This window comes from Dromiciops gliroides, chromosome 5, assembly GCF_019393635.1.
Source record: "Dromiciops gliroides isolate mDroGli1 chromosome 5, mDroGli1.pri, whole genome shotgun sequence".
Lineage (NCBI taxonomy): Eukaryota > Metazoa > Chordata > Mammalia > Microbiotheria > Microbiotheriidae > Dromiciops > Dromiciops gliroides.
Genome location: NC_057865.1, coordinates 219,581,224 through 219,604,263, shown reverse-complemented (window position 1 = coordinate 219,604,263; position 23,040 = coordinate 219,581,224). Strand labels below are relative to the sequence as shown.

The window sequence follows — 23,040 nt, the reverse complement described above, 5'->3', positions numbered from 1 at the left end:
CAGATTGGGAGGGGGGTGGTGCGGGGGTGAGGTGCACAGGAATAATGCGAAGAGCCAGAGGCTACAGCACCAAGTGGGGAAAGTCGGGATAGCTGAGCACAGTTTTTAAAAACCACCTTGAATTGTCCCTCTCTCTTGAGCATCTACAAAGATCCTTTCTCCTCTTGGGTAAGGTACATAGAGTGTGCTACGTACTGAGAATACAATAACACAAGGAACAAACAGTCCCTTGCCTTGAAGAGCTTATATTATCTGTGTGTTCCTGGATTCCTGCAATCTTTAGCCATTCCTTTGGCAGGGGTATCACCTTCACTGGGATCAAACTTGAAGACTGCATAGTCAGTCTCTGCCATGCAGAACAATGCAGCATGCCGTTATAACAGGTAGGCAGATTTTCAACATGTTTCTGGCGAGATTAGAAAGCTCCTGCAGGTATGTGTTTGTGGCGGCCTTCAGCCTGTATCAACAGATATGATGATTCACTCCTTCCTTTTGTGGAATGAGGCTTGCTGGAACACACCTGAGGGGAAAGGGGGGCAAAAGAGCCCCCCTAAAGGGGAAAGAATGAGATGGATGACTGGTTCTTGGTGTCTCAGTGCTGTTTGTAAGTGGAATGAGGAGTTGGGAGACATCTTCATACAGTCCTGGTTAAGCAGGAGTAATGGACAAATGTCATGGAATACTTTGCTTTGGGGAGAACTGAGTCAAGGCAGGTTGGCCAATGAAGAGGGTATGCACTCAGGGGGTCTTTGTGTAAATTGGGCTGAGGGTACTTTTCTGGAGACGGGAGAAGGAAATTAAAGGGGGGAGGATGCTAGCTTGAGCCCCTGCATGGGATTTAATACAACTGCTTCAGATAAGTTATAGCGTCTCCAGTTTAAAAGGACCTTAGAAATTGCCTTGCTCACTCCCTGTTATTTTATACATGTGGAGATGGAAACCCACAAAAGTAAAGCAATTCACCACACACTCCAAATAGTGGAGAGAAGGGATCTGAACCCAGATGGAGATCAGGCAATCTTTCTATTACTCCAGGTCATCCTACCTTAAGATTAAAGAATTTACCTTAAGGTGGGCAAAAAGTTATGATGTCAGGCTACTCTATAGAGCTTACAAGGACCCTGCTCCCTTACTGCCCCTTCCCTCAGGAAAATAGCAAGAGCTGATTATTACACATATCACTGGATACTTGCTTCTCTTCCCAGTGAAGAAGTTCACATCACACACATCCCCAGGATTGGATAACTCTACCCCAAGCAAGAAAAATCAATGCTCATGATGGCAGGCCACTATACAGAGCAAATTGGAAACAGTAACCCCTCCTCTAAAAATGCCTCCCCTTCAAAATTGGATGAATGTCCATTTGCCCCCGGCATTATCTTTTTTAACCTCCTCCCAGCCTCTGGTGGGGAAGGGAGGGCTTGGCAAGCCTGTTGGGCTGCCACTGACATATGGACGCTGCAAGGCAGGGTTGTTTCTAAATGAGCCAAGTCTGCCAGGAAGGAGTCTTTTGTATCCCCTACTACTCTGCAGGTGTGAGAGGGGTGAGCTCACAGCTGCCCCCCAGGCATGCCCAACCCACTTAATCATTCAGATCAGCAAGAGATTCTTCAGCCCAACCCAGCCCTTAGAAGGGTATAAAGAGGAGGGGGAAGATCTGAGTCCTTGGATAACAGAGTCTCCATCTTCCTCCTTCACCTTGCTCTGTTCTTTTCTTTCTAAAGTTACTCTAGTACTTGGTGCATTTGCTCCCCAAGTAGCCATGTCTCGGCAATCAAGCGTATCATTCCAGAGTGGGGGCCGCCGTGGCTTCAGTGCCTCTTCAGCAGTCACTCCCTCTGTCAGTCGAACCAGCTTCAGCTCTGTCTCTGTATCCCGGGCAGGAGGTGGTGGTGGCGGTGGCTATGGCCGCATGAGTGTCTGTGGTGCCGGAGGGGGAGCCGGCTTTGGCAGCAGGAGCCTTTACAACCTTGGAATGACCAAGAGGATCTCCATGGGAGGCGGTGGTGGCTTCAGGAGTGGCTACGGAGGGAGAGTAGGAGGGGGAACTGGCTTTGGTGGAGTAGCCGGTAGGGAATATTTCTTCGGCGGTGGGTCTGGTGGTGGCTACGGGACCGGTGCTGGAGCTGGCTTCGGTGGTGGAGCTGGCTTCGGTGGAGGCTATGGGGGACCTGGGTTCCCTGTCTGCCCCCCTGGTGGCATCCAAGAGGTCACTGTCAACCAGAGCCTCCTGGCTCCCCTCAACCTCCAAATTGACCCCACCATTCAGCGGGTGAAGACTGAAGAGAGGGAGCAGATCAAGACCCTCAACAACAAGTTTGCTTCCTTCATCGACAAGGTGAGACAAGAAATGCTTACTAAACTGCTGTGAATCTGGGCTCAATGCCAAAGCAAGAAAGGATAGGAAGGAGATTTCGTTTCTTAGTCAAACATGTAGAGAACGTGCATTATCTTCCTTTCTACTCATCTGTCTGTCCACCCTCTCATCTGGCCATCTGGCCATCTGTGTGGTCTATCTTCCCTGTTAGGTTAGGAGCTTGAAGAATGGAACATTCACCTATCCTTCTCCATCTGCTCCTCCCAGAGCCCAGCACCAGACTTTCCACATGTTGGATACTTAATCTATGTTATGGAGAGAAATTGTGGGCAAAACCTTAAGGGCATGCAGGTTATTCTGAAATCAATGTCAATCCATTTACAACATCATTTTGCATCAATTACATCCTCTTGCAAAGATGCCTAGAGTTCTGTTCAGCTGCTCTTCACTTTGTTTTTGTATCACTCTAACTTGTATCCTCTATACTGAAGCCCTTGAAAATAAGGACCATTTGTAAGCCCTACCTCTAGATTTTCTCTAGGGGATGAGGGTGGTGGTGAGAGGAAAGGCTGTGTGTGTGTGTGTGTGTGTGTGTGTGTGTGTGTGTGTGTGTGTGTGTGTGTAGAGGCAGAGAATAAGTGAGGGGGATGATTGCTAAAAATGATAACTTGAAAGCAGCAACCCTGAGATAGTCCATGGAATAATACAAATATTGGATATTCTTCTTGAAATGGTCTCTTCTTCTGGTTTCCAGGTGCGATTCCTTGAGCAGCAGAATAAGGTGTTGGACACAAAATGGACGCTGCTCCAGGAGCAGGGTCATAAGACCGTGAAGCAGAACTTGGAACCACTTTTTGAAACCTACATCAACAATCTCAGGAGGCAGCTAGACAGTATTCTTAATGAGAGGGGTCGCCTGGATTCTGAGCTGAGGAACATGCAGGACACTGTGGAAGATTTCAAGAACAAGTGAGTTGGGGAGTAAATGGGGTGTATGTGGGAGAAGTCTTTCTACAGTCAGATAAAGTTCATGACGGAGAGTTAAGGAGAGGAAGAGGGAAGCAAGGGGTGGGGAGAGACAGAAAGACTCAGAAAGAGAGCCAGATGGACAGAGACATAGAGAGAATTCTATTCAGGAATTTCTTCTGAGTACCATGGAAAGCGCTGAGGTTTCTTCATTCTAGAAGCTAAAGGTCTAGTTACTGGGAGGGAGTAGGGAAATGGAGGGAAGTAGAAAGAAGAAATAAAGAGAATAAGAGGTAGAGTGAGGAAGTCAATCTCCCTGCCTGACAAAATCTTGGCAATCTGTGGACATGGGCTAGGGGATGAGATAGAGTATGATTGAGTGGGGAAAAGAGCCAAAAGAATTGAAAGGGTAGAATGTGATAAGGCTTTGCTTTGTTTTGAGACAAATTCCAGACCTTGAATGTCCATTCCATGTGGTTTGAGGGATTTGGGGAATGAGGGAATCCACAGTCCTTAGCCTTCCCTATACTGCCTTTTTGATAGCCTTCCTCAGACCATAACAGTCTGAAAAATGCCTAGTCATCCCTACGAGTTTCTGCATCATTCTAGTTTTTCCAGTCCAACTTCCCCCACCTCTGCCTCACATTCCCCACAACAGGAGTTATATACCTTAGCCATAAAACCACTAAGCCATGGACTCCCTGAATTGGAAAGCACCTAACAGTTCATGAGTCCCCTCCTCCAACACTGTCAACAAATGAGGATCCAGCCTTTGACAGAACTGTGACATGTATTGTGTACATGTATTTTAGGCTGGGTTCTTATAATGTTCTGGGAACTGTACAGAGTATCACAGTGTGTCCCCCCCTTGAACCTATGGCAGGGGTGCCTTTGTTTCTGAGTCCTCCTACTTGGTGTCCTCCTACCCATCCTATCCCCCCCCCCAATCTCAATACTAAGCCCCCTGGAGCTGGGAGATATTGCCCTCCCCAGTACTATGTGGCAATTTTAAAAATCCTTGCTCAGGTGTGAAAAAACAAGCCAGTTTAGGGCTTAACCTCTTTCCCCTGTCACTTCACCTATAGCAATGATTATACTCTTATAGCATAGGTATACTATATAGTCCCTGCCCCTTAAGGACTTTCATTCCCATTTTTAACACAGTAAAAATTACCCCCATATCCAAGGAGAAGAAGAACAATGGTGACCAAATGAAGCAGGCATTAAACATTTATGTTAAAGTCTCTTCTTCTGACACTCCCACAGCTGGACTCCTGGTTCTGCTTGAATTGAATTGAATAAAATGGAATAGGATCCAACTTGATTCAATTCAATTCCTTTTATTCCCATCCCAGGGAGTCAGCATGATTTAGTTCTGGATTTGGAGTCTCGTGACTTGGGTTTGAATCCCACCCAGCTCTACAACGTACTTTCACGATCTTAAACAAATTACCTGCCTTTCTGGTGCCTGGTCAGACCAGATGGCCTTTGCTAGGTCTTTTCCAACTCTATTTATGATTTTAGGATCCTGTGAATAACTATTTGATAACCTCAGGTATTCAATGTATGAAGAACCAGATGCATTAGTATAAATGGCTTTGTGGATTGGAGAAAAAGTAAGATAATCTATTAGTATATTATTAGAATAATTGAATTAGTAACAGACAGACTGAGCAGGCAGTTATAGGCAGGATGATTCTTCCCAAGCAGACAGGGAAGACAGATTCCCACAACTGCCAGTACCCAGGGGTTCAGGCCATGGCTACTTACCCTCCCGCCAAGGAGCCCATTCCTTCATAGCAAGTGCACTATCTCCTTCTCTCTCCCCAAGTGGAGGTTCCTGGCCTATAGGAAAGAAGAAATGCAACAGCAGAGATGAGTCTCCTTGTAGTCAATATGAAGGCCAATGTGTGCTTGGCTGAGTCACATGTGTAATCGTGCCCCTCAAAGTTAACTATCCCAGGTCCCCTACCAATTGATCCTGTTCCCTTTTTCATTAGGTATGAAGATGAAATCAACAAGCGTACTACAGTTGAGAATGAATTTGTGATACTTAAGAAGGTAGGTGTGGGTTGGTTAATGCCTATAGCCTGAAGTTACATTTTGGGTACAGGGCGTGGCTCATTGGAATTTGGATGGAAATTTTGGTCTGTTTTTTTCTAGGATGTGGATGGTGCCTACATGAACAAGGTGGAACTGGAAGCCAAGGTGGACAGCCTCAGTGATGAAGTCAACTTCCTGAGAGCCCTCTATGACATGGTAATGAACCACGTACAGGATGTAGCAATTGGTGACTTTGCACGAGCTAAGACCTTTGGGGACTAAGGGCTATAAGCTTAAGTAATAGCTGGATCCCCAGATCCCAATGCTAACAAATAGAATCCTTTTCCAGACTGAAAGATTCCTAGGAACAAACCTGAAAGGAATTCTTCATTCACTTTTATGCTTTGTAAAGAGCATTGACATTGAGTCTCATAGATTCATAGGATGTTTGAGCCAGAAGACATCCTTGACATTACCTTATTCAAGGCCCTCCTAGCTTCATGGACTATTTCCTAGTCCCTTCCAGAATAGGAAGCTATATTTTAATTAATGAGAAGAAGAAGCAAGATTCAAATTTGAAAGGTCATGGAAACCTTTGGTGGGGGAGTGGTGAGAAAAAAAGTCATTAGAAAACCACCGTGTTGGAAAATGTTTGGAATCTTGCAGTTTTTCAAGAATTGTTGGGGGCAGCTAGGTGGCACAGTGGATAAAGCAGAAGCACTGGATTCAGGAGGACCTGAGTTCAAATCTGGCCTCAGATACTTGACACTTGCTAGCTGTGTGACCCTGGGCAAGTCACTTAACCATCATTGCCCTGCAAAAAACCAAAAGAATTGTTTCAGCCAAGATTTCAGTTGCTCTCTTAACTTTCCCCAACATCTGAATGTGGGCTGTAATTGTTTCCTATGAGAGGAAAGAACAAAAGAGATTAATGACACAGACCCAGATTATCTGACTCCAAATGTCTCCACAGGAACTCTCTCAGATGCAGGTTCATGTCTCTGACACCAATGTTGTCCTGTCTATGGACAATAACCGTAGCCTTGACCTGAACAGTATCATTGCTGAGGTCAAAGCTCAGTATGAAGACATTGCCAACCGCAGCCGAACAGAAGCTGAGTCCTGGTACCAGACTAAGGTGAGCTAGTGCTAATTTGTAATGGGAATCCAAACTCTGGGACCTAGCCTAGGACAACTAGACAATTGCTGCTTAAGGGTGTGGGGAAATGTGAAGGAGAGGCATAGGGTGGACCTGATGGGGAAATTTCTAAGGATTGTTGGCACTCCAAGGGAAACCAGGTCAAGGATAGGATTAGTCTTGTCCATGAACATTTAGAGTCTGAGTCCTAATTCTGCCTCTTAACAGGTTGTGATTTTGGGTAAATCACTTAACCTCTCTGTGCTTCAGTTTCCTTACTTACAAAATGAAGTTAATAATACTTGACATTTCTAAATGATGAGATTGTCATGAGTATAACACTTTATAAAGCTTGAAGGATATAGAAATTGGGGCTATTATTCTAATCCCCACAAGCTTTTTGGTTTCCAAGATTCTAAGTCTTAGGTTCCAGAGACAACAATTTTCCTTCTATCAACACTTTCCTCATAACAAGAGTGCCTTCTCTCCATACTTACTCTAACCCTTTTCCTCTTCTCTGGGGGTATCAGTATGAGGAGCTGCAGCAGACAGCAGGCCGCCATGGAGATGACCTCCGCAATACCAAGCATGAGATCTCTGAGATGAACAGGATGATTCAGAGGCTGAGAGCCGAGATTGACAACGTCAAGAAGCAGGTAGGGTGATGTGGAAGGAAGGGGGCAGGTATCTGTGGGCATTCCTCAACACACACACACACACACTCAAATATATAGTCATACTCATCCAGGAGTGGGAACATGGTACCTCCATGTATCCAAGTGGCAGATGCCCTTGAGTTCATAAAGGGCGCTTCTTCTGGTATATCAGCTGGTCCAGTTTGTGTGACTTAAGGCTCTTTAGGAAGAAAAAAAGAAAGGCTGGGTTCTGTCCACCATGCTCCACCCCCAAACACTTCTCTTTCTTCTCTCCTTTCCCTTGTAGTGTGCCAATCTTCAGGCCTCCATTGCTGATGCTGAGCAGCGTGGGGAGCTGGCCCTCAAGGATGCCCGAGCCAAGTTGGCTGAGCTGGAGGATGCCCTGCAGAAGGCCAAACAGGACATGGCCCGGCAGCTGAGAGAGTACCAGGAGCTGATGAACGTCAAGCTGTCCCTGGACATTGAGATCGCCACCTACAGGAAGCTGCTGGAAGGAGAGGAGTGCAGGTGGGAAACTGACCCCTCCCTTCTTTCCCTACTTCCATCCCAAATCCCAAAAATTTTATCTAAAGCTGAAATAATTCATCTTGGGTGAGCCTTCATTTCCTTTTATTTAACATTCACAAGGGTATTTCATTCATTTAGCTATCTATCTATCTATTCATTTATTTTGTGGGGCAATGAGGGTTAAGTGACTTGCCCAAGGTCACACAGCTAGTGTCAAGTGTCTGAGGCCAGATTTGAACTCAGGTCTTCCTGAATCAAGGGACGGTGCTTTACCCACTGTGCCACCTAGCTGCCCCACATAAGGCTATTTTAAAAGATAAATCAGTTTTTTTTTTAAATCACACATTTTTCAAAGCATCACCAGTCAGATACAAATAATCTGGGATCTTTGGATTTCTGTCTCAAATTTCATACATTTGAAGGATTGAGGATGCCCCCAGCAGAGAGATTTTGTTTTGACTGAGAGCAGAGAAATTGTTTTCCATCACTACCTCTCAGGTAGACAATACCAGAATTGGAATGCTGGTCCTCAGAGTCAGCATCCTGCCTCCAGGGAACCAGAAACCAAAATAGATGATCCAAAAAGGTCTCCAGGGAGGGAGTTGCCATAACCTCCTTAGGTTACCTGGTCTATTAGGAAATGATTTGTAGTAGTCATGAAATCTTCCCTGTGATCTAACCAGCTCCTTTCTTGCTGCAATTTAAACCCATTTCAGTGTATCATAGCAATGACTAGACCTGAACTCAGTGCCTGGAGTTCTGCTCCCAGAGTCAGTAATTAAAATCTCTCCTCAGACTAGTGCATGACTTTGAGTATGTCACTTAACTCTTTGAGTCTCCACTTCTCTATCTGTATAATGGGAGCGATAATAGCGTCTACCTTTCAGGGTTATTGTGAGCATCAAATGAGATTATACTTATAAAGGGCTTTGAAGGTCTTTGCTGACTACCTTCTGTTGTTGGATAGAAGGTCCCTAGTCAGTTATAGGACTTTGGAGTTATCTCCGTGGACACAAAGTTGCTTCTTGTTTCACCATCCAGTTCCAATCTCACCTCCTTTTCTTTGTTCTTTATAGGCTGAGTGGAGAGGGTGTTGGACCAGTCAACATCTGTAAGTACCTTGCTCAGAATAGCAGTAATAATGTTATTGATATTAGACATTGGGTCCCTAGATAGCAATCATACCACCTAGAAATTCCATGTGGGCAAGATGTCTGGAAAAAAGGTGGTAAAGTGAAAAGAGCTCAGAAGAGGAGGGAAGAAGCCTAGGTTCTTATTCTGGTTTTGTCACTGACTTATTGAGGGACCTTGACCAAAGGGAAACCCAGAACCTTAGTTTTCCTCAACTGCAAAATGGGAATAACAATAACCTACCTTACAAACCTGAGCAATTGTGATAAAAATTCTTGTAAATGCTTTAAAAGGTATAAAACTCAGATGTTGGCTCCTTGAGAATTGTGGCCATATGGGTCTTATATTGAGTCTAACACCTAGCTTGACGCAATGCATACTTGTTAATTGAATTAACAGAAGATTCATATGATAAAAAAGAAATAGAAGTAGTAATGATCCCTAGTACTACGATCTAGTCATTTTCCTCATCTGCAAAGTGATTCTCACTTTCCTCATCTGCAAAAGAGTCGGACTGGATGATGTGTAATTGCTCCAGCTCATAATCTATGTAAAAATGAAGTTCTGGAGAGTTTTTACAGTGAATATACTAACAGGGCCCTACAGAGGGGCTGTAATAATCATGGGTTTTTCTAGGAAATCACTCGGGGAGGTTGGATGATTTGCCCCTCGCGCTCCTTTACAACCTCCCCCCCCCCCCAACCTCAAGGTCATATGGGACATCAAGAGGGGAGCGGGTGGAACCAGTCCTAGAATGCAGACGTCCTTCCTTCTCTTGGTCAGGGCCCTTGCCATCAGGACGGCTGGGCAGTGCGGCCTCATCATCTCTTCTCTCCCTTTCCCGTAGCTGTGGTCACATCCAGCGTGTCCGGCGGCTACGGCAGCGGCGGAGGCTTCGGAAGCGGCGGAGGCTTCGGAAGCGGCGGAGGCTTCGGAACCTCCGGTGGCTACGGCAGCGGCGTGGGCGGAGGGCTCGGAGGCGGAAGCGGCTACTCCTACACCAGCAGCAGCGGCGGCGGCTCCGGCGGTCTCACCGCGGGGGGCTCTGGCTTCAGCTCTGGCAGTGGCCGCGGCCTAGGGGTTAGCCTGGGCGGCGGTGGGGGCAGCAGCTCCAGCGTTAAGTTCGTGTCCACCACTTCCTCCAGCCGGAAGAGCTTCAAGAGCTAAATCTTCTCCCAGCAAGTGTCTTTCACTTGAATATCAGCTCTCCCTTTCCCTTGGCCACTGGCAGTCCCGTCCTTGTTAACTTGGATGGCAGCCAAGCCGCTCTTTGCTTTCTTGTCTCCGCCTCTTCCTTTCCTCCCCATTTCACTGGTGTTTAGTCTAGACCAGACTAAGGGGGTGATTTGTATTCATGAGCCTTCCAGGTCACCTCCAGCACTTAGCACCCTCATCTCTCGTTCTTAACTCCCAGCCTGGCCAGAGGCTATCAGAAAATGCTTTCCAATGATCCTCTGGGGCCTTGTAAGTAATCTCTCTCCTTTCCACGACTCCACTCATTCCAGCCCTTCACCTCACTCACTTAAGCACTTAGCCCAAAGCTATGACCACATCCTCCTGACTACCTGGCCAGAGAAGAGAGGAGGATGGTCCAATTGGGTATGTTTGCTTAGGAATCCCTTCAATTGAGGTAGATAAGGACCCAAAACAACTGAAGGAAGGCTTTGGTTCAGTCTCCCTTGGGCGGTGGCAATCCCCAAGTCTCTTGCTAGGGACCTCTAGGGCAATCTTGTGATTTCAGAAAGAGTGGTTCAGCCCAAGCTCTATCTATCGGAAAGGTGTCTGGCCTCATCCCGGTGAAAGGGTGGTATTTAGCCATTTGTCATGTGAGCAATTCTGGTTTCTTCTGGGAGACAGACAGCCTTTCATTCCTCGGGAGGTGGCATTTGGTTGTACTGGAAGCAAAAGTCGCTCAGTGAATGTCAACAGAACTCCACTTCCCCCCATTGTTTGTTCTTGATTCTGACCACTTTTTGGTGTTTGTTCAATAAAGTACATTTATAATTTAAGTATCTGTGCAGACTTTCCCATATCTATAACGAATCTTGAGGGTCACATCTGGATAATTCTTAAGTAAAATGGGATCAATGATTCTTTTTTGTTGTTTGCTTTGGGGGGGGCAGGGCAATGAGGGTTAAGTGACTTGCCCAGGATCACACAGCTAGTAAGTGTCAAGTGTCTGAGGCCAGATTTGAACTCAGGTCCTCCTGAATCCAGGGCCTGTCCTTTATCCACTTCAACACCCAGCTGCCCCTATAATGGGAACATTGATAAGGGCAAAGGGGCAGGAGTGAACATTTAGTACTTTGTTGGAGAATGAAGAGTAAAGGGAGGTGGGGTGGAAAGTGGTCCCTGGAAACACTGATTAGTGACTGGGATACCTGGGGATTTCCCTGGATTACTGTAAGGACCGTGAACCCCTAATGCTTCCAGAAAGGAAGGACCCCAGAAAGGATGGCAGGATGAATAATGAAAAGAGCCAGTGGCCCAGTAAACCACATCTAGTTTCAAAGTTCCTGTTCAGCAATTTGCTAATCGCTAAGGCTTGAGACAAATCATTTAATTTGTGCTTCAGTGCCCTCATCTATGAAATGGAGAGAATACTTGTTGAGGATAAAATTAAAAAAAAAACCCACTCTGTAAAGGAAAGAGAGTATTATAAAACATAGGCAACCTGTTTGCATTTTTCTAGATGAGAGAGACAATTAGTGACCTGAAACTGTGCTCCAAAGGCTTCAAATCCTAGAGATTTGCCTAGCTTTCACTGGGGAGACTGTCTAACCCTGACCTTGCCTTCAAGGCCCAACACAATCTGGCACTGGGCTATTTTTCTTGTTTTATTTCCCTGTGTTCCCCTGCCCCCAACCAAATGGACTACTAGTTGTTCTCCTCTTCCCTCCTCCCTTCCCCTTTAATGATGCTTGGATTATACTCTTTCCTCATCAATACCTGTTGTCATTCTCTCATTTCGAGGCTCAGTGCTTTCAGGAAGCCCTCTTTGGTCTTTTTTTTTTTTTTTAGGGCAATGAGGGTTAAGTGACTTGCTCAGGGTCACAGCTAGTGTCAAGTGTCTGAGGTCAAATTTGAACTCAGGTCCTCCTGAATCCAGGGCCAGTGCTTTATCCACTGTACCACCTAGCTACCCCCCACTCCCTTCTTGGTCTTAACTAAAATCCTGCTCTGGTTCCATAAGCTAAAAATGCACTCTCCTTCCTCAAACTTTCATAGAGTACTCTGTCTGGATGTCTCTTTTGGTCCTATCCTTCTCTATCATAATCATAATTATTTGTTCTTGCATTTGTTGTTTCACCCACCTTACCCCATCAGCTTTTTGTCTTCTTAAGGGCAACTTCTTTGAGGCAGTTGGGTGACAAAGTGGATAGATCCCTGCATCTGGAATCAGGAAGACTTGAATTCAAATCTGGTATCGGATATTTAGTAATGGTGTGACTCTGGGCAAGTCACTTCATCCTCTTTACCTCAGTTCCCTCATCTATAAAAATGAGCTACAGAAGGAAATGGCAAACCAATCCAATATCTTTGGCAAGAAAACCCCAAAAGGAGTCACAAAGAATTGGAAACGAATGAACTGCAGCAACATAGGTCAAGGATTGTATTTTTTAATTTTTTATTTCTATTCAACTTTATAAGCATTTATTAAATGTCCATGTGCCGGGCAATGTCCTAAATCTGTCAATACATGTTCTTTTTTTCCCCTTCAGGGCAATGAGGGTTAAGTGACTTGCCCAGGGTCACACAGCTAGTAATTGTCAAGTGTCCGAGGCTGGATTTGAACTCAGATCCTCCTGAATCCAGGGCTGGTACTTTATCCACTGTGCCACCTAGCTGCTCCCTAAACCTGTTAATACAAGGACAGAAATGAAAGAATTCTTGCCTTCTGGGAACTAAATACTACTGAGAGATAGAACACATATACAGATAATTTCAGGAGGGAAGAGAGTAGTAACAACTGAGGAAATCTGGGAAGGCTCCTCTGATTGGGTAACAACTGAGCTGACCCATAAAGGGAGCTATCTCTGGGATTTTGACAGGTAGAGACAAGAAGGGAGCACATTCCAAGCATGAATTCCAGGCATGGAGGACAGCTTGAACAGGAGACCGGTAGTAGTTTAACACATCTGAGGCACGGGGTACACAAAAGGGAATAATATTAGAAAAGACTGGAGGAAAGACAGGTTAGAGACAGATTGTGGAGGGTTTCAAGTGTCTCCACTGGCATTTGAAGACTTGGTTTTTATTCTGGAGTCACTCAGGAACTAATGAATCTTCGTTAGCATGATCTGGAGCATTGTAGGTGCTTGATAAACCTTTGATGAGTTATTGGATTGAAACCCCAAAGACTCCCAGCTTCTCCAAAGCTGATCTTCTATAATAGAAATTTTTATCCCCTTTTCTCTGTCCCTCTATAAGTATTAAACATGCTTCTCCTGGTACATTTTTTAAAGTTTTTTTATTTATTTGTGTGTGTGTGTGTGTGTGTGTGTGTGTGTGTGTGAGGCAATTGGGGTTAAGTGACTTGCCCAGGGTCACACAGCTAGTGTTAAGTGTCTGAGGCCGGAATTGAACTCAGGTCCTTCTGAATCCAGGGCCGGTGCTCTATCCCCTGCGCCACCTAGCCGCCCCCCTCTCCTGCTACATTTGAGGAGCACTCTTCTCACCCACATCATTACTGGAGGTGTCTCTGGGCCCTCTCCACCCCTGTGAAAGAAACCGGTAGGTGGGTCGGAAGCAGCAAAGAGCAAGGGACACCTCGTGCATGAACCACAGTGGATGGGAGCCTTTGCTTGCCACGAATCTCAGCTAGACAGTTTGAAATGAGGTGACAAAGGATTTGAAGGGGGAGGAACAATTAGAAAACCTAGTTGGCTTCCATTCTTTCTAGGAATTTTACTTTTCTGAACTATACCAAGGGGTGTAGAGAACACAAGATCTCTGGAGCCAAAAGACTTGGGTTTAACTGTTGGCTCTGCAGCTTAAAGTTATGAGAATGAAGGCATGTCATTTAAAAATGGCCTGGAAGGATATCATAAGATTTAGGGCTGTAAGAGGGATCTTCAAGGGTTTTTTTTGTTGTCGTTTTTTGTTTGTTTTTTGCAGGGCAATGAGGGTTAAGTGACTTGCCCAGGGTCACACAGCTAGTAAGTGTTAAGTGTCTGAAGTCAGATTTGAACTCAGGTCCTCCTGAATCCAGGGCCGGTGTTTTATCCACTGTGCCACCTAGCTGCCTAGAGTCTAAGGATAGATAAGTAGATGTTGTTGTTTATCCTTCTTTCTAGGACCAATGACATCAGGAGATGATGTCAGGACTTGCAGTGAATTGGATCTAAGCGAGGGAGGGCTGTGCAAAGTCACCAACCTCACTCTCTCCTCCAGAATCATCTGGGTCCAGTGGCAAGATACATATATCAGGATGGCTGGAGATGCCCCCAGATGTTTGAAGCAATCAGGGTTAAGTGACTTGCCCAGGGTCACAGAGCGAGCAGTGTCAAGTGCCTGAGGTCAAATTTGAACTCAGGTCCTCCTGACTCCAGGGCCTGTGCTTTATCTACTGCACCAGCTAGCTGCCCTGATAGATGGATAGGTAGATACCATAGATAGATAACTGCATTTCAATATAACTGCTCTCCCTTGTAAGTTTATATATTGTATGTCTTTAAAAATGTTATTCTGAGAAGGGATCTATAGGCTTCACCAGACTGCCAGAGTGATCCATAACACAAAAAAAGTTAAGAACTTGTGAATCAATGAAAACCTGTTTGCTAAGTATGGGCCCAATCCCCAGGATGCCTTAATGACCAGGCTTACCTGCCCTGGGGATCAGACATTGCCCATTTCCCCAGCCGCTTCTTGTTACACAATTAGAGTTAAGTTTCCTGGGTTCTTGTTCCCCACTCTTCATTCCTTTTTAGGCAACTCAGAAAATATTCTCATTTTAGTGGTCCTAGACCAGAAGCACCACAACACTCCCCAGTGGTTGTGGACCAGATTTAAATGTAATTGGGAAATATTTAACAAAATGCTTAAAAATGATACACATAAATATACATATATAAAAACAATACAGTGCAAAATACAAATACTATAAAATGCTGGTAACCTTCCATTCAAAAGCTAAGTGAACATGAGAGTCCATATGTACGATTTAGTGGTCCCTATTTCTACTTGAGTTCGACACTGCTGATAGAATCTACCCCCAGTGTCTTGCCTCTTAGGTAGTGCCATGTCAACTCCTTGTTCATATCTCTATAAACGTTTGAGTTCTGAGTGGCTCAGAACTTTGCTGCATGTGTGAGCCAGCAGCCTGCCCAGGATGCTGGGGGCAGTCATGTGCAAGGGGACACAAAGGGGGAATGCCCCTATGCTGTTTCTCATGTAAGGGGATTAAAATTCAAACTATACTGTCTAAAATATCTAATGAGTGGTCACCAATAAATTATGAGTTTTAGCAAGAGTTAGACTCTTAAGCATTTATCAAGGAGAATAAGAATTTGGTAAAGAGAGAGAGAAAGGCCTAGATTCATCTATCTATCAAAGGGAGAGCACATTTCTAGTTCCACTCTCTACCAGCGTCCTGACTAAATCAACAGATCAGTGCTGAGGCAGGCAAAAAAAAGCAAGACCTATTTTCCTAAGACCATACATTTTCCTCAGAAGAGAAAAGGTCTTTGAGACTCTCCCCTGATGGTATTGTACCTCCCCAGAGAGCGGAGATCCTTCAAGACGTAGCAGTGGGAGGGAATGAGGTTGAGACCAGTTTTTGAAAGTACCTCCAGCTTGGGTTATGCATATGTGTACAGCTGCTCCAAGGTCTATCCGAGGCCTTTTTCATCACCTGTCATCATGACTCTGCTAGAAGCAGGCTCCTCAACCTCTTCCAATGTGACTATGGTCCATTCCCCTTTACAATTCTTTATATATTTATTCTCTATATACTTATATCCCCTCACATGCATCTCAGTCACTAAATGGAAGCCTTTTGAGGGGGCAGGGATTATTTCATTTTTTGTCTTGATACTTCCGACATCCAGGACAGTGTCTGGTATGTAATAGACACTCTATAAAAGCTTGTTGCTGATTACATTGATTGGGACTAACTAATTGTGTAGACATGAGCAAAGTGGCTTTAGCCTCTCTGAGCCTCAGTTTCCACATCCGTAAAACGAGGGAAATGATACACTGCTTATGTGAAATGTGCACTGCAAACTTTTTTTTTTGGTGAGGCAATTGGGGTTAAGTGACTTGACCAGGGTCACACAGCTAGTAAGTGTCAAATGTCTGAGGCCAGATTTGAACTCAGATACTCCTGACTTCAGGACCGGTGCTCTATCCACTGCACCACCTAGCTGCCCCCTGCAAACTTTTAAGTACTAAATAAATAAGTTATTATTATCAGAAGAAGAAGCAATCAACTCCCCTCATTCAGCTAAACACACAACCATCTGAGGCACACCTATCACTGACTTATTCCTTTCCCACCAGAGTCTTTTCTAAAGCAGCCCATTGTGCCTAGTCTACTGAATAAAATGTCTTCTGGCAAGTCCTTTCTCCGGAAAACTTTTCCAGGATTGACAGGACAAACTAGACAGGATTCCCCCAAATTCTCAATCTATGCCAATTATGTATTTAGGATCATAGATTTGGAGCTGCAAAGGACATTAACAACTCCTTCTAATCCAAGGCTCTTATTGGTAAGGAAATGGAACTCAAGGTTGAGTGACTTGTCCAAGGTCACAGAGGAAGTAAGCAGCAAAGACAGGAACTTGAATACAGAGTTTTGGACCTCAAATTCAGAATTTCCCCTACTTTACCTTTAATTTGTACTTAGCTTTTACTTATAGGGATAATGGAAAAAAAATATCCTTTACCTTTATAGTACTTCATGGTTTACAAAACATGGTACATAGAAAACAAATTAGATTCAGAGTTAGAATATCTGGGTTAGGATCCCTGTTCTTTCATTTATTTCCTCTGTGACCCTGGGCAAGTCACCCCATCTCTCTAGATCTTGGTTTACTCATCTGTAAAATGATGGGGTTGCATTAGATGAACTCTAAGGTCCCCTTTAGCTTCAAATCTATGATCCTATAAACCCTATGAGACAGGATGAAAGTATGATTGTCCCCTTTTCATAGAATTTAGAGCTGGAAGGGGCCTTAGAAATCTTCTAGTTCAACCCCTTCATTTTTACAAATGAGAAAACTGAGGCTCAGAGAGGTGGAATGATTTGCCTAAGATCATGTAGTCAATTAGTCTCGGGCCAAGTCTCAAACCCAGGTGCCCTGACTCCAAGACTAGGGATCCTTCCATTACTCTTCATTCCATTACTCTTCATTTGTGTCTTGATTTGACAATATCTGCATTCTACTGTGGGTTTGCATAATCAAATTCCCATAGATGTCATGCCTTTCATGGGCAGAGACTGAGTTGATGCAGGCTTGGGCCCTAAATCAGAGTTTTCTGATGATTATGATAGTTTGCTTTTTTTCTTCATCCCCTAACCCAACCCAGTGTTGCAGCCATCTGGGTAAATTGTCATGATAGTGAATGACTCAGGTTACAATTGCTCAATATCCCTGGAAAAGTAAGAAGCACACCTGCTAATCCATAGGTCACTGGGAAAAGGTTATAGAACTCCTTAGGGGAGGAGGCAGCAGTATCCTACTACCTCAGGGCAGGTGGCTCCCTGAGGTTCTACCAGGATCAAGTATGATTTCTATTTGGACACTCTGCCTGGGGAGGTGGCTCAACTGTCATCAAGAGTTACTCAGAACTTCTTGTTTCAGTCTGTTTTGCAAGTCTGTCTTAACTGTCAATCCTTTGTTCTCCTCTGATTAAGACAAGCCTTACCTTCCCCACACTTAGTCCTGTGGGAAAACATTCTAGGATGCAACAGTCAATAACCATTATGAGTATCCTATGAGAGCTACTATAATTGTCCTGAGAAGTCCTTAAGCTGAGTCTTGTCCTGAGTGCTGGGTAGGAAGAACATGAAAGAGGGGAGAGGAGATATGATCTCCATCCTTGGGAGCTCCAAGTCTGATGAGGTTGGAGAGAAGGGTTTGGGGAATGAGATGGGACACAGACCCAGAACATGAGCATACACATAGGAGTATTTATCTCCCCTCCCAGATTATGTAGACAAATCCAAATGAATAGAGTGATGGTATTTGGGTAGGAGTGAAATATTGGGAATGAATGGGGAAATTTTCTTCGGTAGGTTTCCTGGGGAAGTTAAATTTTGAACAAGATTTAGAAAATAAAGAAGGAAAGTGGTAAGCAGACAAAGCTTCATACATAGGAGAAAAATCTTGTTCAAAGGGTGAAAAGTCGAAAAGAAAAAGATATTGGTAGATGGGAAGCAAGTTAACCCATCTGGAATACAGAGTCTAAGCTGGGACATCAACAGAACCCAATAATAATTAGAAAGAAAGACCTAAATATTCTGTCCAAAGGGTCGGAACTTACTCCTAAACCTTGAGTCTAACCATATAACCTTATTACTTAGGAAACTACACTAGTTCCCTATTACTTCCAGGATCAAATATAAAATATTTTTTGACACTGAAAATCCATCACAACCTGAGTCTTTCTTACATTGCAAGTTTTCTTATACTTTAATTTTAGAAGTTTTCTTATAGTTTTACTTTTTCAATACTTTTAAAAAAGTTTCTTATACTTTACATGTTCTTGAACATCTGGCCACACTAGTCTGTCTTACAGAAGACACTCAATGTCCCAGCTCCATGCTCTCTCTCTCCTCACTTCCACCTACTGGTTTCTGTGATTCAGCTCAAATTCAAGAAGGCACTTATTTCCTGGAATTTTCCCTGTCTATCCCTTCCCATCTCTCCCTCCCCCATACTAGTACCTTCCCTCTGAGAGTACCTTTGCACTATTCTGTATATAGCTTGTATATATCATCTCCCCTATAAGAATGTGAGCTCTTTGAGAGCAGAAGCCATGTCGTTGGCTATTTTTGTATCCCAGTGTTTAGCACAGTACCTAATATGTAGTTAGCACCTAATAAATGCTTGTTGACTGTCTGATTACTGTGGATGATGGATCCCCTTCAGGGAATGTAGGGGATCAAGAGTGCATTTCAGGATGATGACAGCACCATGGCTACTAGGTTTGCAGGAGGCGTCAAACTACACCCAACCCTAAACTAAAGACACAATCCAATGCTAACAAAGGCCAAAGTTAATGGGGGTGAATATGACTGTGACTCAACTGTCAGAAATGTAGGGAAGGTAGAACTCATAAGCAGCCAACTTATCAGTCTGAATGTAGCCATTTCTTCCCGCTCTACTCCCGTGGCATTTCTCTTATTATTCTTCCCAAGGATATCCTATATTCTAGGGATTGGTACACATGCCTTTTTCTCCCCTCTCACACTATAAGCTGTCAGGTATTGAGTGCACCCCTAGACTCTCTTCAATGGCAGAGGACCAGAGTCCATTTTTAAGATCAGGAAAGCTGCAGCACATATCTTCCTCACTCAGTTCCTCTTCTTTGATGTACTCTGTGTCCTAGAAACACAAGAACTCATTGTAGAACCCCCCAGCAAAATATTTTGGGGGATATATGAGAATATGTGGGCTTGATTGCCTTCCCCAGAGGTTAGATGGGTGGGTAAGATTACAGGTTTGCCATATGCTTGAACCTTTTTATTTATATTCTTTTATGGTGCTTGTAATAGTCAATTTATTTAATGGAGAAATACATGGACTTTCCACTAGAAGTTCATTCAGCTGATTGCCCTAATAAGGATATTATATAGATTCTGTACTAAAAAAGGATGAATTATAAGCAGGATGAATTGGAGTGAGAAATGAAAGGGTGGGGGTGTAATATTTGAAAGAACCAATTAGATGTTGCCACGGCATCCTGGAGAATACCAACAATAACAATACTAATAATAGTAGAATTCAGATATTGCTTTAAGGTTTGCAAGTTCTTTTGCATATGTTATCCCATTTGACTTTCACAACAATCCTGGAAGGTAGGTAACTGGCATTATCCCCCATTTTACAGATGAGGAAATTCAGATTGAGGGAGGTTAATTGAGTTGTTGAGGGTGACACAGCTAGTAAGTGTTTGAAGAAGGATTTGAATTCAGGTCTTTCTGATTCTATGTTCAGCTCTCTATCCATGGTGCCACCTAGCTGGTCAGAGGTTTATGGTCTATGTAGTGCCTGGCCTTGAATCTTAACCTATCTGAAATTAACTGTATCACCACAGATGGGCTGGCTAGTGTCCAGGACAAAGTTTTTAGCTGAGAACTATTTAAAAGACACCCTCAGTCGATATGTGACCACACCCACCCTACAATGCTATAATCAGTGATGTTCTTCCAATATCACCTGGAAGATATGCTCATTGTTTTTGTAAGTATAGATATAGATATAGATATAGATATAGATATAGATATAGATATAGATATAGATATAGATATAGATATAGATATAGATATAGATATAGACATAGACATAGACATAGACATAGACATAGACATAGACATAGACATAGACATAGACATAGACATAGACATAGACATAGACATAGACACATGCATTTCTTTGGATTGTCTAATAAATATGCTTTTGTGTTTAAAAATTAATCTATATATGACTCAAAATCAGAAACCTAAATAAACCTAAAGTTAATAAACCATTGTTTTAAGAATGACTTTGCATGACTAAGTCATTTTGGCTATTATAAATACACAAATTAAAAATAAAGGACATACAAAGAAAGATGCTATCTGCATCCAGAGAAAGAAATTATAAATAGAAGCATGTAGAGAATAAATTTACATATATGTATACATGTGTGCATATATACATATGTGTTTTATATATACACACATCTATTTCTGTCTAATGGTAGCTATCTCTAAGGCAAGGGGGGGGAAAGGAAAAAAAGAAATTTACATAACTTTATTATGTATTTAAAAGGAAAAGCAAGTTTAGTGGTCTCATGTACAACCATCTTTTTTAAAATTATTAAACCATGTTATGGAAATGCTTGTTTTATTCCACAAATTAAAAATAAAATAAATTTTTAAAAAACAGTGTATGTATACCAACAACAACAAAAGGCTTATACGAACACTGCCACCAACAAAAAATAATCAGAAATATTTAACAAAATAAGTGCAAACAATAAACATTTTAAAATTAAGTTTAAAAAAAGCCATGGTAGGGGCAGCTAGGTGGCACAGTGGATAGAGCACCGGCTCTGGAGTCAGGAGGACCAGAGTTCAAATCCAGCCTCAGACACTTAACACTTACTAGCTGTGTGACCCTGGGCAAGTCACTTAACCCCAATTGCCTCACAAAAAAAAAAAAGCCATGGTAAGGAGGCAGCTAGGTGGCACAGTGGATAAAGCACCAGCCCTGGATTCAGGAGGACCTGAGTTCAAATCTGGCCTCAGACACTTGACACTTACTAGCTGTGTGATCCTGGACAAGTCACTTAACCCTCATTGCCCCGCAAAAATAAATAAATAAATAAAAATAAAACATGGTAAGCTTCTTGGTCACACTAAACAAAAGTAACTAGGCAGCTCCAAGCTTCTTAGAGCCATGTTAACCATTGCTATCTACATTTTCATACTGCGAGCTACCTTGACAATTACACACCAGCACTGAATTTGGCAAAAACCTAGCTTGATTTCCTTGTCTTCTCTGACCCAGGAACAAGTAGAGTCGCTGAAACTTGTCCCTGATCTGTGGCCTCAGCTGTGTTCCTCTGCCTACACACCTGTTCCTAATGTAAGGTAGCAGAAGCTTTATTTTATTTTCCCTCACATCCCTAGCACATTTGGAGTAGGAAGTTATCAGACCCTGATAGCACAGTGGCTAACATATAGGATTAACCCAAATCAAAACTTTAAAATGAGGCCATTATAGGACATATCAATAACCGGTCAATTAACAAGTATTTATTAAGAGCTTAATATGTGCCAGACACTGTGCTAATCACTGGAGAAACCCCCCCAAAAAAACCCCATCAAACAAACAAAAACAGTCCCTACCCTCAAAGAGATTCTGTTCTAATGGGGGAGAGCAAATACAAATCAGAACATATAAGAAAAATACAGTGTAGATGGAAGATAAACTTAGAGGAGACAAAGGAAAGGCCTCCTGGAAGAGATGGAGCTTGAGCTGAGTCTTGAAGGGAGCCAGGGATTGAGTTCAGAGAAGGAGATGGAGAGCATTCTAAGCATGGGGAACAGCCAGTTTGAAGGCAGGAGTGGGAGATGGAGGGTTATGTAAGGAACAGCAAGTTGACCAAGTAAGGCTGGATCATAGCATCTGTATACAGGAGTAGAATGTGAGAAGACAGGAAAGGGCCCAGTTGAGATTAACTAGCATATGTGGAAAATTGGAACACTAATGCTTTGTTGGTGGAGCTGTGAACTAATCCAACCTTTCTGGAGAGCAATTTGGAACTATGCCCAAAGGGCTATGGGACTGTTCATACCCTTTGACCCAGTGGTACCACTGCTAGGTTTGTATCCCAAAGAGACCAAAGAAAAGGGAAAAGGACCCACATGTACAAAAATATTTATAGCAGCTCTCTTTGTGGTGGCAAAGAATTGGAAATTGAGGGAATGCCCATCAATAGGGGAATGGCTAAACAAGTTGTGGTATATGAATGTAATGGAATACTATCATGCTGTAAGAAACAATGAGCCAGAGGAGTTCAGAGAAACCTGAAAGGATTTACATGAGCTGATGCTGACTGAGAGGAGCAGAACCAGGAGAACATTGTACACAGTAACTGCAACATTGTGTGATAAACACAATGTGGGATAGACTTGGCTCTTCTCAGCAGTGCAATGATCCATAACAGTTTCAAAGAACTCATGATAGAAAATGTTCTCAACATCCAGAAAAAAAGAACTGTGAATTATGAATGCAAATTTAACCATACTGTTTCTACTTTTGGACTATTATTTTCATTCCTTTTTGAAGTTTTTCCCTTGTGCTCTGATTCTTCTTTCACAAGATGACTAATGTAGAAATATGTTTAATGTGGTTGTACATATACAGCCTATATCAGACCGCTTTCTGTCTTGGGGAGGAGGGAGGGAAGGGAAGGTGGGAGAAAAAAAAATTGGAACTAAAATTCCTGTGAAAACAAATGTTGAAAACTATCCTTATAAATAATTGGAAAATAATAAAATACTTTAAAAAATAAAAAGTTGAATGGCAAAAAAATAGTAGTAGAAGACAACATACAGTTGAACTGGT

General features: G+C 43.2%; 1 protein-coding gene across 1 annotated transcript; it reads left to right on the top strand.

The window, feature by feature from the left end:
* Positions 1 to 1,654: 1,654 nt before the first annotated feature.
* On the top strand, positions 1,655 to 10,786 carry KRT5 (keratin 5). Its single transcript, XM_043968466.1, has 9 exons — positions 1,655 to 2,338; positions 3,072 to 3,286; positions 5,284 to 5,344; positions 5,447 to 5,542; positions 6,300 to 6,464; positions 6,995 to 7,120; positions 7,407 to 7,627; positions 8,704 to 8,738; positions 9,606 to 10,786. Exons 1-9 carry the CDS (start codon positions 1,763 to 1,765, stop codon positions 9,923 to 9,925), a joined length of 1,815 nt encoding a protein of 604 aa, XP_043824401.1. The 5' UTR covers positions 1,655 to 1,762; the 3' UTR covers positions 9,926 to 10,786.
* The last annotated feature ends 12,254 nt before the right edge of the window (positions 10,787 to 23,040 follow it).